Raw genomic sequence first — 21049 nt, 5'->3', positions numbered from 1 at the left:
TTTGAATAATTAAGTTAGTTTTAGAGAGGGAAAATTTCTAATAAAAGTATATCCATTTTTCAAATAAGAGTGTTAACTGAATTTTTTTCAAATAAAGAAATCAAATGCCATTATTTTCTCAAATAAATGTCTCAAATTAACTTATTTCAATTAACGACCTAAAGTGTCATATTCGTTTTCAAGGAATGGCCTGACATTGTAGTTAATTGAGGGCATTTTTGTCATTTAATTTATTTTGAAGACAAACCAAAAAAGGGAAGAAAAAAGGCTAAAATTTAAAGAAAAAAAATTACAGAGATAGGGTCCATTTATGGCCGTCGGCCTATCATGGTGGACATCAACCATTGGGCAAGGGGCTTGGCCCTCATTAGAGTCAATAAATCTGGACGAGTCACCAACCTTTGCTAGAACAACGCGAGGGCCACGGCCCTCCCCAGCCTAAGCAAGGACCAACAACTCTTAACCAAACTGAAGCGAGGGCCAATAACTCCGTCAAGCATGGCCACTGTCCCATCAGTGGTAGGGCAGCGACCATAGGTGCGAGGCCGGGGCTAGCCCTCCCACTTGTTTATTATTATTATTACTACTACAACTATTTGTGTGTGTGTGTTTTTTTTGGGTAAATTTTAACTTTTTTTTTTTTCTTTTTTGAGTTTTTTATGAAAAGAAAAAATAGAAAAATAAATAAAAATAAAAAGGAAAGTAAATAAAAGAGAGAATAAATGATGAAAATACCCTCGATCAATTGGTGAGGTCAAACCTTTTTGAGATTGGCATGACACTTCAAGTTTTTATTTGAAATAAGGTTCACTCCATGCCTTTATTTATGAAAACGAAAGCATTTTAAATTCTTATTTGAGAAAACAAGAGCTCTTTAGGCTCTTATTAAAAAATTTGCCTTTTAGATATGTCCCAACTTTGTATATGAATTTACGTTAAAGGTCAGTTTTGTCCCCCTTTTCACATAATCATTTTGCCCTCATCTACATAAATTTTAATTTTATGGATGCAATTCAACTTTAAAGTGAATAAAGTAAAATTAGCAAAAGAATTAAGGGCTCCAATTCCTCTAAAAATTAGCTACTTTAATTTGGATCCTAACTTTGGCTCAAATTTTCTGTCTCCATAAAAAACATCAGCTTTAGTGTGGGTTCTGGTTCTAGCCCAAACTTTTTTTCCCTCCGTAATAGAGCACCAACTTTAGTTTATATTTTGATGTTGGCCCAAACTCTTTTTATCTTGTAAAAAAAGCATAAACTTTTAATCAATTTCTAAGTCTAGCCTCCACAAGTTTTCTCTTTAATGTTACGTTAAAGATTCAACATGTCTTCCATGTATACTAGTGACTTTAACGGCATCCTTATATGGAAACTTGACAAGGCAATTTAGGCTTCGAATGAAAGTTGGTGTTTTACTATTAGACGAAAAATTTTGAGTCACAATTGAGACTAGAGCTAAAGTTTGTTATTTTTTTTATTATATAGAAAAGAGTTTGGCTAAAGTTGAGACTTAAGTTAAACTTTGTGTTTTTTCATGAGAAAAAAGAGCATGGTAGTGCTTTTTTCAGGAATTTAAGTGAAAAAAAATAACTGAAAAGATAAGGTTTATGTTAATAACTGTCCCTAAGGTATTCGTTAAACACACAATTAAAGAGAATGTCATTTTCAACACATTGTCTGTTTCGTGTTATGAGTAATTAAACCAATGTCTATGATTAATAAGAACCTTTTGCATGTGTTACTCAGTTCATCTAACAAATTTTGGTTGAATTAATGATATTGATACTAACTATCCTATATAGCACAGTTAACATTGACATGAATAATTCTTAATAATATTATAATATATTTTTTAACAACAAGAGGAGGAAGGAAGAGAAAAAAATATAGAGAGAAAGATAAGAAAAAAAGTAAATAAAAAATATTAAAAAGTACAAAAAAATATTATTGAAAATTGTCTAAGTCCATATCGGTTGTGTCATGTTAGCGTCAATCATGCCATGTTAGTGCTAGCCAACCAAATTTAACTAAATGGACTAAATTGGCATAAATGTAAAATGTTTAGAATTTAATTGGCAAACAAAAATTTTATGATTAAATTAGCACAATTGTAAAAGACATTCAATCGCCTAAATTGATATTTGTCACAACAAGCTGACATTTGTCATAATGAGATGACCATCCATCAAGTCTAAACCAATATTCGAACGTAGAAAACTCTATATATAGCATTTGGGAGCTGAGAAACAGGTTCGGAACATTTGACTTTGATCTAAATCACACATTTTCTCTCTTCCCATTTTTGAATTAAGCATCAGTAGGCCAATTCATGTGAAAATTGCCAATCGAAGGGAAGCTGAAAACCTATCCTCCTTTTTGATTTGGCTGACTAGGGTTTGATTCGGTGGGGGCTTTTCTTATTTTTTGAGGGATAATTACCAAAAAAGGTCATAAACTTATTGCACAAATTGTCAATTTAGTTATAAATTTTTCAATTTTACTAATTAAAACCTAAACTTTTTTGATGATTTGCTAATATAGTCATTTTGACAAATTTTGACCGAAGAATTGTTAACACGAATGTCAATTGTCTTATGTGGCTTAGTTGACGCTTTAATTTTTAAATTTTTTCTGGATTTTTTTTTTTTGACAAATATGACAAGGGTTGCCTACAAACCCTCGCCAATCCTAGATGAGGGTAGCCAACCTTGCCAGTTGTGAGCTAAGGCAGCCAAGCTCTTGCCTAGTGGCTAGTGACCCTCGCAAGATTTGGTTAAAAAAAAAAAGAAAAGAAAGAAAGAAAAAAACAAAATTTAAAATAATTTTTTAAAAAAAATTATAAATAAATTATCCATAGCTTTGACCATGCTACATAGAATATATGATGTTCATGTTAGTAATTTTCAATCAAAGTTGATTGGAAAAGACTATATTGGCAAATGTTAAAAAATTTATTACTCATTTGGTAAAATTAAAGGATTTTGGATTGAATTAACATCCATACAATAGATTGAGGAATTTTTTGGAAATTTTTCCAAATTAGTATCTTCTTTGGGCTATTCTTGGTCTAGAGTTTTGTAGACTAATTCCTTCATTAATTCTCTCGGTGTACATAGTATTTGGTGGAAACTATCGTTCCAGATTTTCACGAAATTATCACCGTTAGTGTGCGTTGGCAAGAACAAAACCACCAAGGATGAATTTTCTCGTGAAAATAACTTTGGCTATTTGGAAAATTGGATCATTATATGTATACACATAATGGTAGTCGTAGATTTTCCCGGAAAGTTTGTACGTGGAGATAATTCTTCCGCTCTCTTATCTCATTTGTTTGGAAATCTTGGATAATATTTGAGAGGTAGAGCAACTCATCCTATATATATATATATTGGTGTTGGATCCTATTGACTCAAACATTAAGTAAGGAAAGATTTTAGTATCCTAACCTTAAGCAATAATGTGTATTTCCTATTATACAATCTGTTTCATGTTATTATCTTTTGAAAGCTAAATAACTTATGTACGCACCCTTTTCTGATATAGTTGTCACTGGCATAAGTTTTGGACTTAATCCTGGACTAATATATATTTTGATGTTACTTATTTTACATTAATGTGCAACCAATGATCTTTTCCATTCTCAATATACCTAGTATACGTATGACATCCGCTTTTAACATATTTTAAAAAAGACTCTTCCTATATATCAATTAGTTGTACTAATTATGGAACTAGTCAACTCAATTCATATGAAATATACTATATATTGAGTAAAAAACTTCAAAGAAATAATTGTATGAAGCGAGGACTGATGCTATCTATACTATGAAGCGAACATTTAAGAAAATGACCGTAGTACACTTTCAAATTAAAGTGATATCTTTATTAGTTTAATAGCAAAAATAAAAATGATAATTGCAAGTGTTCCCTCCAAAGAGAAAGAAAGAAAAAGAAACGAAAAATTAAAATACTAAAAAAATATTAAAATATTACAAAAAAATATCTACATCATCATTGGCTATGCCAAGTTAGCCGACCATCATCTATGTTAGCAAAATTTGATCAAAATTAATTAGAATGATTAAGTTTACGTCAAGTTAAAAGATTTAAGACTAAATTAACGCAAAATTCAAATGTTTAAATCTAAATTGACACCAATAAAAAGATTTATGACTAAATTACGTCAGTGTAAAATGTTTAAAACTTTTTTGATACTTTTCTCCATATTTGCTAGTGACGTTTATAGAAAAAAATAGTTAGATGTTTCGAAAATTTTCAAAATTTTCGAAATCTGTTTTTTTATCTGTCTTATTCTAAATTAAATTTGCTAAACGCTGTCAGCCTAGTCTCTCTCTTCGAGGAGGTGGGGAAGGAATCGAATTCCCCACCTCCCAAGGTGGCCACTTTTCGGAATATACCGAGAGAGGGAGAGCGGACGCGTCCAAGTAACGCTTGCCGCAGATATGGACGTCCCAGTCACCTATCGCATCGACATGGACGTCCCATCACCTATCGCATCGAATCTTCGATTATTTAGTCATCTCCTCCTCTCCCGCGCTCTGTTCATCCAATCAGAGAAGCAACGCACGACGCCATTCTCGTCTCCCCGACCACTACGTACGATCTCTCTCTCTCTCTCTCTCTCTCTGCGCCATTGGGATTGACATGGTTCTTCTCACCTGATTTTGTACTTGGGAGTACTTGTGGTATTCCTCTGCCGTGTTTTCTTTTTTCTTTCCTGAGTTTGAATGGTTCAATCATTGAATGTCGCTTCTCAAAAGCATTTTCACGCGGTTGGCTTCGCTTCGCTTGCAACACTCTGGATTGCTTTTCACTAAAGAACTCAACCTATCAGTAGGATGCAAGTGGTTTGCGAGATTGCCGTTTCGGAGTACCTGCCGGCCATGAGAGTTTTCGACATTTTCCTACGAAAGTTGTAGATTCTTTGTTCGTTTGTCTATCATATTCATCATCTCATGATATCTTAGACCAGGAACGAGTCCGGCTGTTCAGTCTCTGCCTTATGTTGCCCAAGAAATAAATTTCTATCTGTAGTCCTCCTGTTGATTTAAAGAGTCTAGCCTTTGCTGAGTCAGTAGATGATCTTTGTCAAGCAAATAGGTCTAATGTCAAAACTTATTTGACTTTCTGCGGTGTCGCTCTTGACTCAATATTGCTTGTGTTCGGCTGGCCTTCTTGTTACTTTCTTGGCATCCTACTGCACCATTTGTCATTGAATAAACATGGATTGAATTGACGTGCACTCTGCTGACAAACAGCTTTTCTTAAGCGTTGGTGGGTACGCTGTAGGGTAACACATGCACCACGGGTCGTATCCTCCACATGGATATCCTCCGCAGGGGTATCCACCGGGGTATCCACCGGGGTATCCACAAGGTGGATTCTCGAGCTATGCTACTGGGTACAATGAGGGGCAATACATGCACTGCGAGTCATATCCTCCTCATGGATATCGTCCGCCGGGTGGATATCCTCTTGCCGGTTATCCTCCTCCGCCTGTAGCTTATCCACCGGCTGGGGGATATCCACTAGCTGCTTATCCCTGTCCTTCAGCTTCATATCATTCAGGTATTGATCGTAACTGCTATTATCAGACTAATAATTGTATTATGAGCATCTTAGGGTAACTTGTAGCTGTTCTTTCACTTTTCCACCGTGCGGCCAGCCCTCACCGGCCATGGTTGTGCCAGCCACCGGAAAGAGGAGAGGAAAAAAAAAAAAAAACAGAGACAAAAAAAGGAAAGGAATAAAAGAAATAAAAATTAGAAAGAAAAAAATTAGAAAATTATTAAAATATTATTTAAAAATGTCCACGTTAGTGCTGGCAGGACACATAAGCCAGCCGCCATCTACGTCAACAATATTCGGCCAAATTAATTGGAAAGATTGAATTAACTAGATTAAGAGACTGGGGACTAAATTGACACAATTATAATAGGTTTAGGACTTTTTTTATACTTTCCCCTATCACGGCTATCTATTTTTCTTGATCTGGTTACCTGCGTCTTTATAGGGCACGGTCCTGGTAAGGGAGCAATGTTAGCTGGGGGCCTCGCTGCTGCAGCCACTGCTTATGGGGCACACCACATGTCTCATGGTGCTCATCATCTTGGACACGGGGCTTCTTACGGCCATGGTCATGGAAAGTTTAAGCGCGGAAAGTATGGAAAGGGCTGGAAACATGGCATGTTTGGGAAGTACAAGGGCAAGCACTTCAAAAAGTGGAAGTGAATCATCACATCTGTCCTGCTGGGGGACTGTTGTTGGCTTTCGACTGTTACTCATATGACCGAGTGGTTCTATTATGATCCATTCGTGGGATATAAGTGTACTACGTTTAAGTACTGAATATGCTTCCTGTGTTGTGTGTATCTATGACTGGTTGCTCTCTTTAAGGATTTGGGTCGAGCATTTTAACAATGTCAATTTGCTTACCGATTTGAGATATCTGTTAAATCGCTGTTTGATCAGCTTATTGTATGATGAAGTTTAAGAGCTTTGCTCTACATAATGAAAACAATTGAAGATGCTTTGGCTGACTTTGATTAAAAAATTTGGGGTAACTTTTCCTGCAACCATCTTCATATCAACTCAGTTCTGGTTAAATGTAGCTGGCATTTGGTTTGTTCAAAAAGCCAAGGAATTTCTAAGTCTTGAGAGGAGGATGAAGGGTCAACAGGTCAGAGGGAGGCTGAGAAATTGCTCGTGGTGATTAACTATAATAACGTGATTTCAATGATCAAAATGAAAATATAGCAAACACATGATTATGACAGTATTCTCATTCTCTTCATTGTTCAATGACTGTCGGGAAACAGAATTTCGCAGGCAATTGAATGATCATGTCACTGCTCGAATTGTCTAGTTTGCTTAAGACCTGCCCGTTGGATGAACTCTTTTTCTACTATCTGACTTTTCCCAGGTCTTGGGAAGTCCATTTATATCTGCTGATGAGGAATATGATTGTGGCAGAAACTCTTGGGAGGCCAATGTTCACGAGTTTAATATTCGAGTGATTCTGTTTTGACATTTTGATCTTGGGTTGGCGCTCATCACCTTCATATTCTGGCGTTCTGCAGAGAAAATGAACAACGAAGGGTGGTAAAAATTCTGATTGTAGAGGATGTTACACTTGTTAGATCCTATAGCTTGATAAAGTATATTCAAACTGGAAAAATAGGAGGAGGAATGGCTATGTATTTTCTCATACTCATGCAACTAAGTTAAAAAGAAGTTCAATACGCTAGTTACACATAACACAAATTGTTAGGAGTACGCAGCAGAAACCCAATACCTTCACTTGGGAAGAATGTCAAGATGAACCTCAAGTTTAAGCCCATTAATATATCTAGTTGGGCTCACTTTCACTTAAAGCCCTAAGTTCAAGCCCATCAATATATCTAGTTGGACCCATATTCACTCAAAGTTTAAGCTAATGAGTTATAAGCCAACCATGGCATATTAATTACTATACACCACATCAATTCTCCAACATGAAATTTCTTTACCACTACTCACATGTACATGTATCCTAATAATGTCTTCCTCACATGTGAGCTTAGTGTTAGGTCTGCTTTTCCTTAATCCAAGTATCCTTTTGCATCAACTTCCTACAAGCTTGTGTTGCTACAACATAACATCCACCTGCATGGAAATTGCAACCATAGGCTTTGATACTATTTGCTAAGAATGCACAACTTAAACCCAATACTTTCATTTGGGGAGATTGCTAAGAGAAAGCTCAAGTCTGAGTTTATTAATATATCAAATTGGACTGACCTTCACTCAAAAGCCTAAATCAACGAATTACACCACATTAGTTTTTAGATGTAGGATTTCTCTAACACAACTCACATATATATCTAACACAAATAGATGCATTGGATTAGTAATGTCAATCTTTTGTTATTTAGATATCTAATAAATGCCTTAGGATACCCCTTAACAAAAAAAATAATAAAAATCCTTGGAGATATGGATACGGCTTGCCAAAAGTAACCAAAAACACGTAAGCGCATGCACGTGTGCAGGTGGCTTGACATGCTTGGAAAGTAAGTGAGGTAGGTACTTCTTTTCATTTTTTTCGGGTAAGAAGGGAGATGTAATAAAAGCAATAGCTAACCATGGTCTACAACCCTTGATTACCTATTAGTTTCTCAGATCGGCATTCGAAATGGCCTGCATATTAGGAAGCGGCGGGAGCCAGATTTTGACTGCAAAAATCCCGATGTCTCCTTCCTTTCTTTGCCCAGATAATCTACCCCCGCGACATGCATCTCAATCTCAACAAGCTGAATGTTAAGATTCCCGTTGATGATGACGGGTTCTGCAACCTACTGGGCATTGGACACGTGCTTTCGTAATCCGACTTGATGGGATGATCGAAAAAGATAGCGATTCGGTTGCCTGAGTCGAGGTGGATCAACCCATTGGTCGTGTGAACGGTTTGACGGCCACGTACCATTATATATTTACTCTTGTCGCGGCGAATTACCATACGAGCCGATACTTTGTCTTATCTAACCCAACAGTTGAAAGAAGAAAACTTTATAAACAGCCGTTTAGGAGCTGAGAAACAAGTTTGTAACATTTGACTATGGTCTAAATTGCACACAATTTCTCTCGGTCTCCATTTTCTGATTTAAGCATCGGCAAGCCAATCCATGTGAAAAATGCCAACTGAAGGGAAGCTAAAAACCTATCCTCCTTTTTGATTTTGCTTAACTTGAGTTTGATTCGGTGAGGGCTTTTCTTACTTGGTGGATTAGATGGGATAATTATCTTCAAAAAAAAAAAAAAAATTAAACATATGATTCCAACTCAATTTTAAATCTTTTGACTTTGCCTATTGAATATTGAGTCATAAACATTTTGAAAATTTATCAATGTAACCCTTCCAATCAATTTTGATGCGAAAATGATGATGCCAACATTTGTAGTCCTACTTGACATAATTGGCACTCTAAATTTATTTATAATTTTTTTGGATTTTTTCTTTCTTTTCTTTTTTTTTTCCCTCACCAAATCCAATGACAATTGCCGACTAACCCTTGCCAACCATAGATGAGGGCAACCAAGCCCTTGCCAATTGTGGGCTAGGGCAACCAAGGCCTCACCTAGTGGCTGGCGACCCTCGCAATATTTGGTTAAAAAAAAAGTAAAGAAAGAAAAGCAAAAGTAAAAGAAAAAATAAAAATATGTAAAAATTAAAAAGTATATAAAAATGATAAAAATATATTCATAGTGCCAACTATATCATGTAGAATGGCTAACATTAATGTCAGATTTTTTTATAAAAATTAGTTGGAATAAATATATTGACAAATTATCAATAGATTTATGACTTAATTGATAAAATTGAAAAGTTTAAAATTGAATTGACAATCGTACAATAGGCTTTGAACTTTTTTGGTAATTTTCCCGCATTACTTTCTTCTTTGAGCTTTTCTTAGGGCTATGTCAGGTAATTCCTTCATTTGTTCTCTCTGTGTCACAGTTTTTGGTGGAAACTATAATTTGAGATTTTCATAAAATTATCATTGTCCGTATGTATTGGCAAGAAAGTTTAATGAAATCCTAAAATTTTCAAAAAGTGCAATCGAATCCTAAAACTTTCAAAAATTGCAATCAATGAAAAGACTTAATTGGACTAATTTGATGAGTTTTGGTATTTGTTTGCACTTTTCGAAAGTTTTAAAATTCAATTATACTTTAATAACAAGTTTTAGAACTTTCAATACACTTAACCATAAATTCTATATGCCAGTAGATAATATATATAGACACACACACACAAATCTACAGACATATTAAGATAGTATTATAATAGATTAAACTAGTTTTCAAGCGCGCGCCTTGCATGTACTCAATCATCACTATGTGTATTTTTATGTGAACTTCATAATAACGTGTATTCTCAACTATTATTTTGTATATTGTTCCAAAATTAATAATGGAATGATGATGTTGATTTGAGGATTTATAAGGGAAATCTATGTGAAATTTTATATCTTCTTTTTTCATTGATTTCGTGGGTAAGAGAAATACTATCTACGAGTAAAATGGGAAGGGACCTAAAAGTGAGAATAATTCACTATTCAAGGTATATAATTGAAATAGATAACAGACGTACCCTAGCATTTCCCCTAAAAAATGGGATTTTTGCAGCATCATGTTGATATTATTTTGGAAACTTATGGAAGGTGATAGATACGAAGAAAAGATAGCTTGTTTCATCTAGTTGTGGCCAAATTGTCGATGTGTTGTACTGTAAAATGTGGTAACTCATGTATTTCATAACATATGGTTGATTTTGTTACAATTTCACGAGGACATTTAAGCAAGTACTATAATTTTCAATACACGGACTGTTCCCGTATTATGTACCAATGCTATTAAAACAAATATTTCATGTATTTAGATGTTTATCAATGAGACCCATATACTATTTTAAAGTTGCTACTCCTTGAAACTATGTGAAGCGATTTCTTAGAAGCCACTGCAGTTCTAGAGGTACTTCATGTTAGACAATTCATATAAAACTTAATGCGGAAATTCATAACAAATCAGTGATCTTTTGATCTTCATGATTTTCACAATTATATGAAGACATACTTTTCTCCATAATGTTGCACTTGATGATGATCGTTGTAGAAAACCGAAAGAACTCGAACCAAATGAAGAAATCCGATTTCTCTCCCTTAACCCACTAAACCTTAATGTATTCAATTGATGGAGGAGAGAATACGTTCTTTTAGTTACTGTTGTTCGTTTTGGGTGGAGAGAGGACCAGACTCTTTTATACATTCGTTGAAAAGGTGCCTTCCATCAAAGCGATATACCATTTCGTTTTATTAGAGTCGTACCTTCTCATAACCAATATTATTTATAGCATTTCAATAATTATTAAAAAATATAATAAATCACATAATATGGGCCACAATAATTCTTATATTCTCCCACTTGGCCCATATGATGTTCCTTTCATGGTTTAATAAAGACCACAATGTGCACAATAAGATTATGCTATAAAATTTCATTAAATTAGCAATCACATAATAATCACAATTAAGTAAAGAAAACTAATGCGAGTCATAGCGGTTATATGTCATTAATCGACATAGTCCCTTCTATGTACTACAACTATAGCACTTTACTTAACATGATCCATAAATGAGAAGTACAAGAATAGTCCAACCATAATGTTTCTTTAGAAACTATCCTGTTTAATATTCATCTATTTCCATAATGTATACTAAATAGAAAACAGGAAATATCAGAAACATGTAAGTGAGCTCAAAGTGTCAAATACATAAACTTAATACAATCATAATACAAACATTAATGACGTCCAATAATGCCCGTCCTTTCAGTCCTTTTGTTAAGGGATCTGCTATTATAAGATTGGTGCTAATGTGCTCAATTGACACTCTTTGTTTCTGAACTTCTTCTTTGATAGACAAGTATTTGATCTCCATATGCTTAGCACCCTTAGAATACTTGTCGTTCTTAGAGAAGAAAACTGTTGCAGAGTTATCACAATAAATTTTCAGCGGCTTGACAATACCGTCGACAATCACAAGTCCTGAAATAAAATTCCGCAGCCATAATCCATGAATTGTGGCCTCAAAGCATGCCACAAATTCAGCTTCCATAGTGGATGCAACAATAACCGATCGCTTCGCACTCTTCCATGAAATTGCCCCTCCAGCCAGAAGAAACAAGTAACCAAACGTTGATTTTCTTGTATCGACACATCCGGCTAAGTCTGAATCTGAATATCCAATCACCTCGAGATGATTAGATCTTTTATAAGTGAGCATATGATTCTTCGTTCCTTGCAAGTATCTAAGAATTTTCTTTGCAGCTTTCCAATGATCCATTCCAAGATTACTTTGATACCTGCCCAGCATTCCGACAGCAAAACCGATGTCTGGTTTAGTGCAAGTTTGTGCATACATTAAGCTTCCCACAATAGATGCATAAGGAATATTATTCATTTGTTCTCGTTCCAATTCACTTTTCGGACATTGCATAAGGCTAAATTTATCACCTTTCTGAATTGGAACTATTCTATTTGAACATTTACTCATATTAAATCTCTCTAAAATTTTCTCAATGTAGGCTTTCTGAGACAATCCTAATAATCCTTGTGATCTATCATGGAATATTTCTATTCCTATCACATATGTTGCCTCTCCCATATCATTCATTTCAAAATTCTTAGAGAGAAATTTCTTGGTTTCATGTAACAAACCAAGATCATTAGTAGCAAGCAAAATATCATCAACATACAGAACTAGAAAATAAACTTGCTCCCACTAATCTTCATATATATACACCGATCAACGGTGTTTTCCTTAAATCCAAATGAAGTTATGGTATCGTTAAACTTAAGATACCATTGTCGGGAAGCTTGTTTAAGTCCATATATTGACTTCTTTAATTTACATACCATGTGTTCTTTTCCTTTAACTGAAAAGCCTTCGGATTGGTCCATATAAACCTCTTCTTCTAAATTTCCATTAAGAAATGCAGTTTTTACATCCATTTGGTGTAACTCCAAGTCATAATGAGCCACCAAAGCCAGAATAATTCTAAGTGAGTCATTCTTAGAGACTGGTGAAAAAGTCTCTTTGTGGTCAATGCCTTCTTTCTGAGTAAAACCCTTTGCAACAAGTCTGGCTTTATGTCGTTCAATATTGCCTTTTGAGTCGCGCTTGGTCTTAAAGACCCATTTACACCCGACCTTCTTACATCCTTTAGGCAATTCAACTATATCCCAAACTTGATTTTGATGCATGGATTTTAACTCTTCTTCCATGGCATTAAACCATTCATTAGAATCTTCACATTCCATGGCTTGGGAAAATGAATCTGGATCATTTCCAATTCCTAAGTCAATTTTAGACTCTTGTAAATAAACCATATAGTTATCAGAAATAGCCGACCTCTTTTCTCTTTGAGATCTCCTTAATACTATTTCTTGTGACTCGGCTATTGGAGGTTCATTATTGACATCTCCATTATTGAGTGTTTGTTCATTAATTTGTTGTTCTCGATTATTGTTAGATTGTACTACAATATTAGAAAAACAACTTTAGAAGCTTTAGGCATAGGAACTTCTACCCTTACTTCTTGAATGCAAGCATCACGCATTCCTTCACTCCCACTGATGTCACCATTCTCAATGAACCTAGCATTTCCAAATTCAACAATTCTTGTACTATGATTAGGACAATAAAATTTATACCCTTTGGATTTCTCTGCATAACCAATGAAATAACCACCGGCCGTTCTTGAATCCAATTTCCTTTCATGTGGATTGTAAATTCTTATTTCTGCTTGACAACCCCAAACATGCAGGTGTCGTAAACTAGGTTTCCTTCCCGTCCACAGTTCAAAGGGAGTCTTTGGAACTGCCTTACTAGGAACCCTATTTAATAAGTACATAGAAGTCTTTAAAGCATACATCCACAAAGACAAGGGTAAAGATGAATGACTCATCATACTCCTAACAATTTCCATTAAAGTACGGTTACGATTTTCTGCTACACCATTTTGTTGTGGTGTACCTGGCATTGTGTATTGAGCATAAATGCCATGTCTTTTAAGGAATTTAGCAAATGGACCTAGACATTGTCCCGATTCATCATATTTTCCATAATATTCACCGCCTCTATCCGATCTTACTATTTTCACCTTTCTATCTAATTGCCTCTCAACCTCTTTAATATACACTTCAAGTGCATTCACTGATTGAGACTTATCATGCAATAGATAAATGTAACCATAATGTGAAAAATCATCAATAAAGGTTATGAAATAACTTTCCTTACCAAAAGATGGAACATCAAAAGGACCACATATGTCAGTATGTATAATTTCAAAAAGCTCTGTGCTTCTTGTGGCACATTTCTTAGTGTGTTTTATTTGTTTACCTTTAATACAATCAATACACACTCCAAGGTCAGTAAAATCCAAATTTGGAAGAATTTCATTCTTCACTAATCTTTGCATTCTTTCTTTGGATATATGACCCAACCGTTTATGCCACAAGTAAGCAGAATTTTCATTCACCAAACTTCGTTTAGTGCCAACATTATAATGCAAGGTCATTAATGTCTCAATAAAAGTATTATCAAGTCTAAATTTGTAGAGACCATCACATAAAGTTCCAGTTCCAATAAGAGTATCACTCTTAAATAGACTGAAAGATTCAGATCCAAACTTACAATAAAATCCCGCCACATCAAGTCTTGGCAAAGAAACTAAATTGCGAGAAAATGTAGGTACATAAAGGGTTTGAAACAGATCCAAATAATGCCCAGTATTTAAGATCAAACGATAAGTGCCAATGCCTTCAACTGGAGCTTTGTTTCTGTTCCCCGTAATCACATAACTTTCATTTGGCTTTATAGTTTGGATCGTAAGAAATCCCTACATCGTATTTGACACATGAGTGGTGGCACCAGAATCAATCCACCAAGTATTATAAGGAACTTCAGTAAAGTTTGATTTAAAATATACTAAAGCACAGGGCTTACATTTCTTTTCGAACCAAGCCTTACATTTCAGACAATCTTTTTTCAAGTGTCCAATTTTGTTGCAAAAATGACACTTAATAAGATTGTGTTCCTTCTTGTGGATTTGAGAAGCCTTTGAAGAGTCATTCAGGACGTGTAGTCCTTTCTTCTTGCTCCTTCCACATTTCCTCTTAAAATTCTTTCGAACTTCTTGATGACTTGAGAGATGAACAGAATGAGCCTTTTGATTCTTTATCCTTGTTTCCTCTTGAACTAGCATATTGGCCAATTCGTTTACATTCCACTTATCCTTTATAGTGTTGTAATTCATTTGAAATGACCCATATTGCTCATGAGGTAAGGAATTAAGTATAAATTGTACTAAAAAGTACTCATCCACGTTCATTCCCAAAGTCCTTAATTTTGCTGCTAAATTGGTCATCTCAAGTATATGCTCATGCATGGTACGCGAACCATCATATTTCATGATGGTCAGTGTGCTCATCAGTGTACCAGCAAGTGACTTATCAGCAGTTTGAGAATGCTCTTCCACAAATTTCATAAATTCCTTAGCATTATTAGTCTTGGGAAGAGAAGTCTTTAAGTTGTTTGCAACTGTCATTCGCATGAACATTAAGCTCAGTATGTTCGATCTTTCCCAAGCTTTATGGAAAGAATTTTCATCATCGCTACTTTCATCAGTAATAGCAGCTGGTTTCTCAGCTTGAAGCGCTAAATCAAGATCCAGGACACCTAAGTGAAACTGGACTTGTTCACTCCAATCAGGAAAATTTATCCCATTAAATAAGGGAACAGATGAGGCGCGCGAATGGAGTGAAACATGTACAGATACTGCAAATGTGCAAGAAAATACTCATACATTAATGCTTTGAGAATATCACATAATCAGATTCAAACTAAATGACACAAGTACATCATAGTTCTCTTTTGGGCGATCCTATGATATACAAATATATATAAATCATAATGATGCTAATAACTTTTATTTGATAATTGTAAATATATCTTATTAAAATTTATTTGTTATCTTTGGATATACAAACAAATTTAACAAATCATATTAATTATCAACCATCATGTTCATGAATTATAAGAAAATAATTAACATTTGGGTTAATCCCTAAGTTCTTATAATAAATGAACTTCAATATACCCATAACTCCAATAATGATATAAAACATATCAATTTCATATATAGCATCAATTAATCATGGGTAATTGAATAAAATAATTTACAATATCAAAAAATTCAAAACAAAAAAAAACTTCAAGGTTTGGCCACTTTGGTGACTAAGGGTGCGTTTGGCTGGCACCTGTTTCTGTTCCCAGGAACAAAAATTTCTATTTTTTTGTTCTTTTGTTCCCAGAAACAAAAAAGAAACAGAAATAAGAAACAAGAAATTCTTGTTTCTTATTTCTCAAACATATTTGAGGAACAAAAAGAAACAAAATCGAACTTCTCCTGCGAGCCTCTCCTCCTGCAAGCGTCTCCACCGTCGTCTTCTCCGGCGCCTCCCACTCTCCGGCGCCGACAGCCGCCTCTGTCTCGAGACCATCCGGCTTCTCCACCGTCGTCCTCTCCGGCACCGACAGCCGCTGCGAGCGTCTCCACCTGTGAGCGGGTGACGGAGCTGGGTCGCGGGTCGCTGGGCGGCGGCGGCGGCGGCTACGGTGCAGGGCTCGGCTGTGGTGTCTCGAGCGGCGGACGTCTAGGAGCGGAGCGGCGAGGACGGCCGGTCGAGTCGTGGGCCGGCGCGGGGTCAACGATTGAGCGGATCTCGAAGTCGTGGGTCACGGCGCGGTGAGATCTGATGTGGCGGTGGCGAACGAAGGCTCGAGACCTGCAGATGCGTCGATCGGGCGTGAGGCGGAGGGGCGGTCGCCGATGCGGTGGCGGCGAGGAGGCGTCGAGCACGGTCGCCGATGCGGTGGAGGGAGACGACGGTGTGGCTTTGGGTCATCGTCGGCACGGCGCGGCGAGGCCGACCTCGCGCTTGGGCGGGCGAGCTCGATCTCGCCCGGATCCGGCGAGGCCGAGCTCACCCGGCGGCCGGCGAGCCTCGCCGGGGCCGGCGAACCTTGCCGTGGCTGGGCGAGGCCGCCGGCCCTCGTCGGCCGGTTGCCGGCCATGGCCGTGGCCGGCGACCGGCCAAAAGAAGGAAAAAGGAAAAAGAAAAAAAGAAAAAAAGACAAAAGAAAAAAAGGAAAAATAAATAAGAAAATAAGAAAGAAAATAGAAAATAAAAATAAAAATATTAAAAAATTAAAAGAAATAAAAAAAATTATAAAAACTTACCAAACGTGTTTCCATTCTTTTTATATTTCTAGAACAGATTTACCAAACGCGTTTTTTTATTCAAAAATTGTTCCCTGAAACAGAAATACTTTTTTTTATTTCTGTTCCCAGAAACAATTTTTAAATAGAAACGTTACCAAACGCACCCTAACAAACCATTCATAATATGAATTTTTAATATTGTAAAATATAAATATTTACCAAATTGCACAGAAGGATAAAATGCAATTAAAGCATAAGGGCAAAATTGTAAAATCCTAATTCCATAAGGGCAGAATCATAAAATTATAATCCAGGGGCAAAATGGTAAATAATCAGCAATGGCAGAATTTTAATTATTAATTAAACAAGGGCAGAACAGTAAATAAATTGCGAGAAGGACAAAATGAGAATTTTAAAATGACATAGGGGCAAAAACGTAAAAAGGGCGCGCGGGGACGTCAGGCGCGTGCCCCGCACGCGCGCGTCCAACGCACGGGCGCGTGTGTTGCATGCGCGTCCAACCCGCGGGCGCGTGCGTTGCACGCGCCTGCAACCGCGTGGGAAGCCCCGTGCGCGTGGAGCCCACGCGCCTTCTTCCTCGCGCACAGACGCGATTTTTCGCCGGTTTTTCGCCGTTCCGCCGCGGTTTCGCCGGCCGTTTCTTCTCTGGTAGCCCATCCCAGACACAAATAAAATAATGGGTTTTCTGGAGTATGCCGGCACGACCACATGGGTTTAAGTTTCGGCGAAAATGACCAAGAAATTGGCCCCAAATCAAAGCAAAATTTCCCCAAAACGCAAACCCTAAGCACCGCGACTTGCACCGCTCGATTAGCCTCCGGCGAACACCAATATACCGGAAAAACTCATAACTAATGTTCCTCATGGCAGTGCGACGGTGTGGGTCCGAAATCAAGTGGTGGGTTACCGGATTTTCCCCGGAACCGGCGAGTTTCTTACTTGCCCTCAAAATTCCGAATTTTTCCATTTTCGTCCTTTTCTTCGCCATTTTCGTCCATGAAGAATGTTCCATCATTCGGATTGTCTTTATCCATAATCATCCGAAAACATTTTAACAACAATAAATCATACGAACAGGATCATTCAACGAATCATCAAACATAAACTATAATCATACTTTAAATGGAAAAATCATGAGATCATAAACCAAATGCTCTGATACCGACTTAGACAATTCATATAAAACTTAATGCGGAAATTCATAACAAATCAGTGATCTTTTGATCTTCATGATTTTCACAATTAGATGAAGACATACATTTCTCCATAATGTTGCACTTGATGATGATCGTTGTAGAAAACTGAAAGAACTCGAACCAAATGAAGAAATCCGATTTCTCTCCCTTAACCCACTAAACCTTAATGTATTCAATTGATGGAGGAGAGAATACGTTCTTTTAGTTACTGTTGTTCGTTTTTGGTGGAGAGAGGACCGGACTCTTTTCTACGTTCGTTGAAAATGTGCCTTCCATCAAAGCGATATACCATTTCGTTTTATTAAAGTCGTACCTTCTCATAACCAATATTATTTATAGCATTTCAATAATTATTAAACCATATAATAAATCACATAATATGGGCCACAATAATTCTTACACTGCAATCCTAGGAGGTATTTGCTAAATACTTCATAAAGCTGCAGCAACCCTCTACATAATTGAAGCTGCTACGAAAATGTTGTATAAAAGAATCTCTAGATGGCAAAGAGGGATCTCGTACCACGCCTATGTCCTTCAAACTTTGTAAATTGCTTTGAAATGAACCTTTTCATATCTTAGTCAGCCCTCACGATGAATCTCGTGGGCAATAATCTTCGAATGCACACATAATTTAGAACTGTGCCTTTTTTGAATCATTTTTTTTTATTAATGAGTTGTAAATATGGGATAATTTGAAATATATTGAATTAAGATTTCATATTTATCGGTGACGTTTATATCTTGTCATCTATCAATAAAAAATGAGAGATATCGAAGGAAGTATCCTAAATCTTTGGAATATTTTCTCGTTAACCCTATATTTGATTCCAGTAAAGACAGAAGGGTAAAAACACGCGTGCTCGCCCTTGACGCGGAGAGAGAGAGAGAGAGGAGACGCGTCCAAGTAACGCTTGCCGCATGTATGGACGTCCTAGTCATCTATCGCATCGGATCTTCGATTATTTTATTTTCGTTATCTCCTCTCCCGCGCTCTGTTCATCCAATCAGAGCAGCAACACGCGACGCCATTCTCATCTCCCCTACCACTACGTACGATCTCTCTCTTTCTCTCTCATGAGATTGACATGGCTCGTCTCTTCTGATTTTGTACTTGGGTAATCCCTCTGTCGTGCTTTTTTTTTTTCCTTCCTGAGTTTGAATGGTTCGACCGTTGAACGTCGCTTCTGACAAATGGGTATTGCATTTTCACGTTGGTGAAACGGTGGGGAGTAATGGGGACGCGGTTGATTTCGCTTCGCTTGCAACACGTGCCAACCGATCAGTATCACGCGAGTCGTTTGCGCGATTGCCGTTTTGGAGTGTTTTTGACATTTTCCTACGAAAGTCGCAGAATCTTTATTCGTTTGTCTATCATATTCATCTCATGGTATCTTAGTCCAGGAACGAGTTCTGCTGTTTAGTCTCTGCTTTTTGTTGCCCAAGAAATAATTTTCTGTCTGTAGTCCTTATGTTGAATTAAGGGGTCTAGCCTTTGCTTAGTTACTAGATGATCTTTGTCAAGCAAACAGGTCTAACATCAAACTCATTTGACAGACTGCGGTGTCGCTCGTCTCAATATTGCTTGTGGTGGGCTTGCCTACTTGTAATTTTCTCGGCATCCTAAGGCATCATTTGTCATTGAATAAACATGAGTCAAATTGCCGAGCTCTCTGCTGACAAAGGGCTTTGCTCGAGCACTGCTGGGTACACTGCGGGGCGATACGTGCACCACGGGTCATATACTTCGCAAGGATATACCTCACATGGATGTCCTCTGCACGGTTATCCACCGACTGGGTATCCTCCGCCGGCTGGATTCTCGAGCCATGCTGGGTACGCTGCAGGGCAATACATGCACCAAGGGTCATATCCTCCACACGGATATGCTCCGCAGGGGTATCCCCCACCGGCTGGATTCTCGAGCCATGCTGGGTACGCTGCGGGGCAATACATGCACCAAGGGTCATATCCTCCACATGGATATGCTCCGCAGGGGTATCCTCCGCTGGCTGGATTCTCGAGCCATGCCGGGTACGCTGCGGGGCAATACATGCACCAAGGGTCATATCCTCGACATGGACATGCTCCGCAGGGGTATCCACCAGCTGGGTATCCTCGGCCGAGTGGAGCCTCGAGCCTTGCTGGGTGCGTTGCGGGGCAATACATGCACCGAGGGTCATATCCTCCACAGGGATATCTTCAGCAAGGGTATCCACCAGATGGGTATTCTCTGCTAGGTGGTTCCTCGAGCTATGCTGGGCACGCTGCGGGGCAATATCCTTCTCATGGATATCCTCCGCCAGGTGGATCCCCACCTGCCGGTAATCCTCCTCCGCCTCCACCACCTGGGTTCTATCCACAAGTTGCTTATCCCAGTCCTTCATGTCAATGAGGTATTGATTCTAACTGCGATTATCAGACCAGTAATTGTATTATGAACATCTTAGTTGCAACTTGTAGCTGTTCTTTCATTTTTTGTCCTTTTTCTTTTATAGAAAATGGTCCTGGTATGGTAACAATGGTAGCTGGGGGTTCGCTGCTTATGGGGCAGAGCACACGCAGCAAAAGCTCTGAGGGCATCATGATATATTTGAGTAAAATGTAATTGGTTTTCTTGATAAAAGGAAACTAGTAAAGACGTTTTTTTTTTTTCCTTAAATATGTACCTATAATTTGTGATCTTGACCAGTCTTGATCTAATGCTCCCCCATTTCTTAATCAGTTAAGGATTAGTTTTGCCAACCTTGACCAATATTATATATGTGTATTATACAAGAAAATGAATTGGTGTAACAAACTTATTTTACATAGTGTGCTACCAATAATCTCAGTTGACATAATATAATGACTCACGCTCTTAATACATTTTATAAAAGATAAATTGATTCCTTCAATATCCCAATTAGTTCTAACAAACTTATTTGTGCATTGTTGCCAATAACTTTGGCAACAATGCATCTTGAGGACTTTAAAGGCAGTGAATGG

General features: G+C 37.3%; 2 protein-coding genes across 8 annotated transcripts; both read left to right on the top strand.

Moving 5' to 3' along the window:
* The first annotated feature begins 4556 nt into the window (after window positions 1–4556).
* Window positions 4557–6547, top strand: LOC104441276 (glycine-rich protein A3). 6 transcript variants are annotated; one of them, XM_010054343.3, is made up of 3 exons: window positions 4557–4616; window positions 5290–5588; window positions 6034–6547. In XM_010054343.3, the coding sequence occupies exons 2-3, from the start codon at window positions 5318–5320 to the stop codon at window positions 6249–6251; spliced, it is 489 nt and encodes a 162-aa protein (XP_010052645.2). In that variant the 5' UTR covers window positions 4557–4616; window positions 5290–5317; the 3' UTR covers window positions 6252–6547. The 6 variants fall into 6 exon arrangements, with proteins under 6 accessions (XP_010052645.2, XP_010052644.2, XP_010052647.2 ...); XM_010054342.3 differs by having other exon boundaries at window positions 4560–4616; window positions 5279–5588; XM_010054345.3 differs by having other exon boundaries at window positions 4563–4616; window positions 5310–5588.
* A 12510-nt stretch (window positions 6548–19057) lies between these two features.
* LOC120292682 (annexin A7-like) lies at window positions 19058–20816 on the top strand. 2 transcript variants are annotated; one of them, XM_039310986.1, is made up of 3 exons: window positions 19058–19114; window positions 19619–20457; window positions 20560–20816. In XM_039310986.1, the coding sequence occupies exon 2, from the start codon at window positions 19713–19715 to the stop codon at window positions 20454–20456; it is 744 nt and encodes a 247-aa protein (XP_039166920.1). In that variant the 5' UTR covers window positions 19058–19114; window positions 19619–19712; the 3' UTR covers window position 20457; window positions 20560–20816. The 2 variants fall into 2 exon arrangements, with proteins under 2 accessions (XP_039166920.1, XP_039166919.1); XM_039310985.1 differs by having other exon boundaries at window positions 19063–19179.
* The last annotated feature ends 233 nt before the right edge of the window (window positions 20817–21049 follow it).

This window comes from Eucalyptus grandis, chromosome 4 (assembly GCF_016545825.1).
Source record: "Eucalyptus grandis isolate ANBG69807.140 chromosome 4, ASM1654582v1, whole genome shotgun sequence".
Taxonomy (NCBI): Eukaryota; Viridiplantae; Streptophyta; class Magnoliopsida; order Myrtales; family Myrtaceae; genus Eucalyptus; species Eucalyptus grandis.
Note: the sequence above shows the minus strand (reverse complement) of the source record. Positions and strands in the feature narration are given on the sequence as shown.

What these genes read in the sequence shown, in the direction of transcription:
- LOC104441276 (XM_010054343.3), top strand. Translation starts at nt 5,318, where the DNA reads ATGCACCACGGGTCGTATCCTCCACATGGATATCCTCCGCAGGGGTAT. An exon ending in TTCAGCTTCATATCATTCAG is followed by an intron (nt 5,589 to 6,033) that starts GTATTGATCGTA and finishes GCGTCTTTATAG; the next exon opens with GGCACGGTCCTGGTAAGGGA.
- LOC120292682 (XM_039310986.1), top strand. Translation starts at nt 19,713, where the DNA reads ATGAGTCAAATTGCCGAGCTCTCTGCTGACAAAGGGCTTTGCTCGAGC.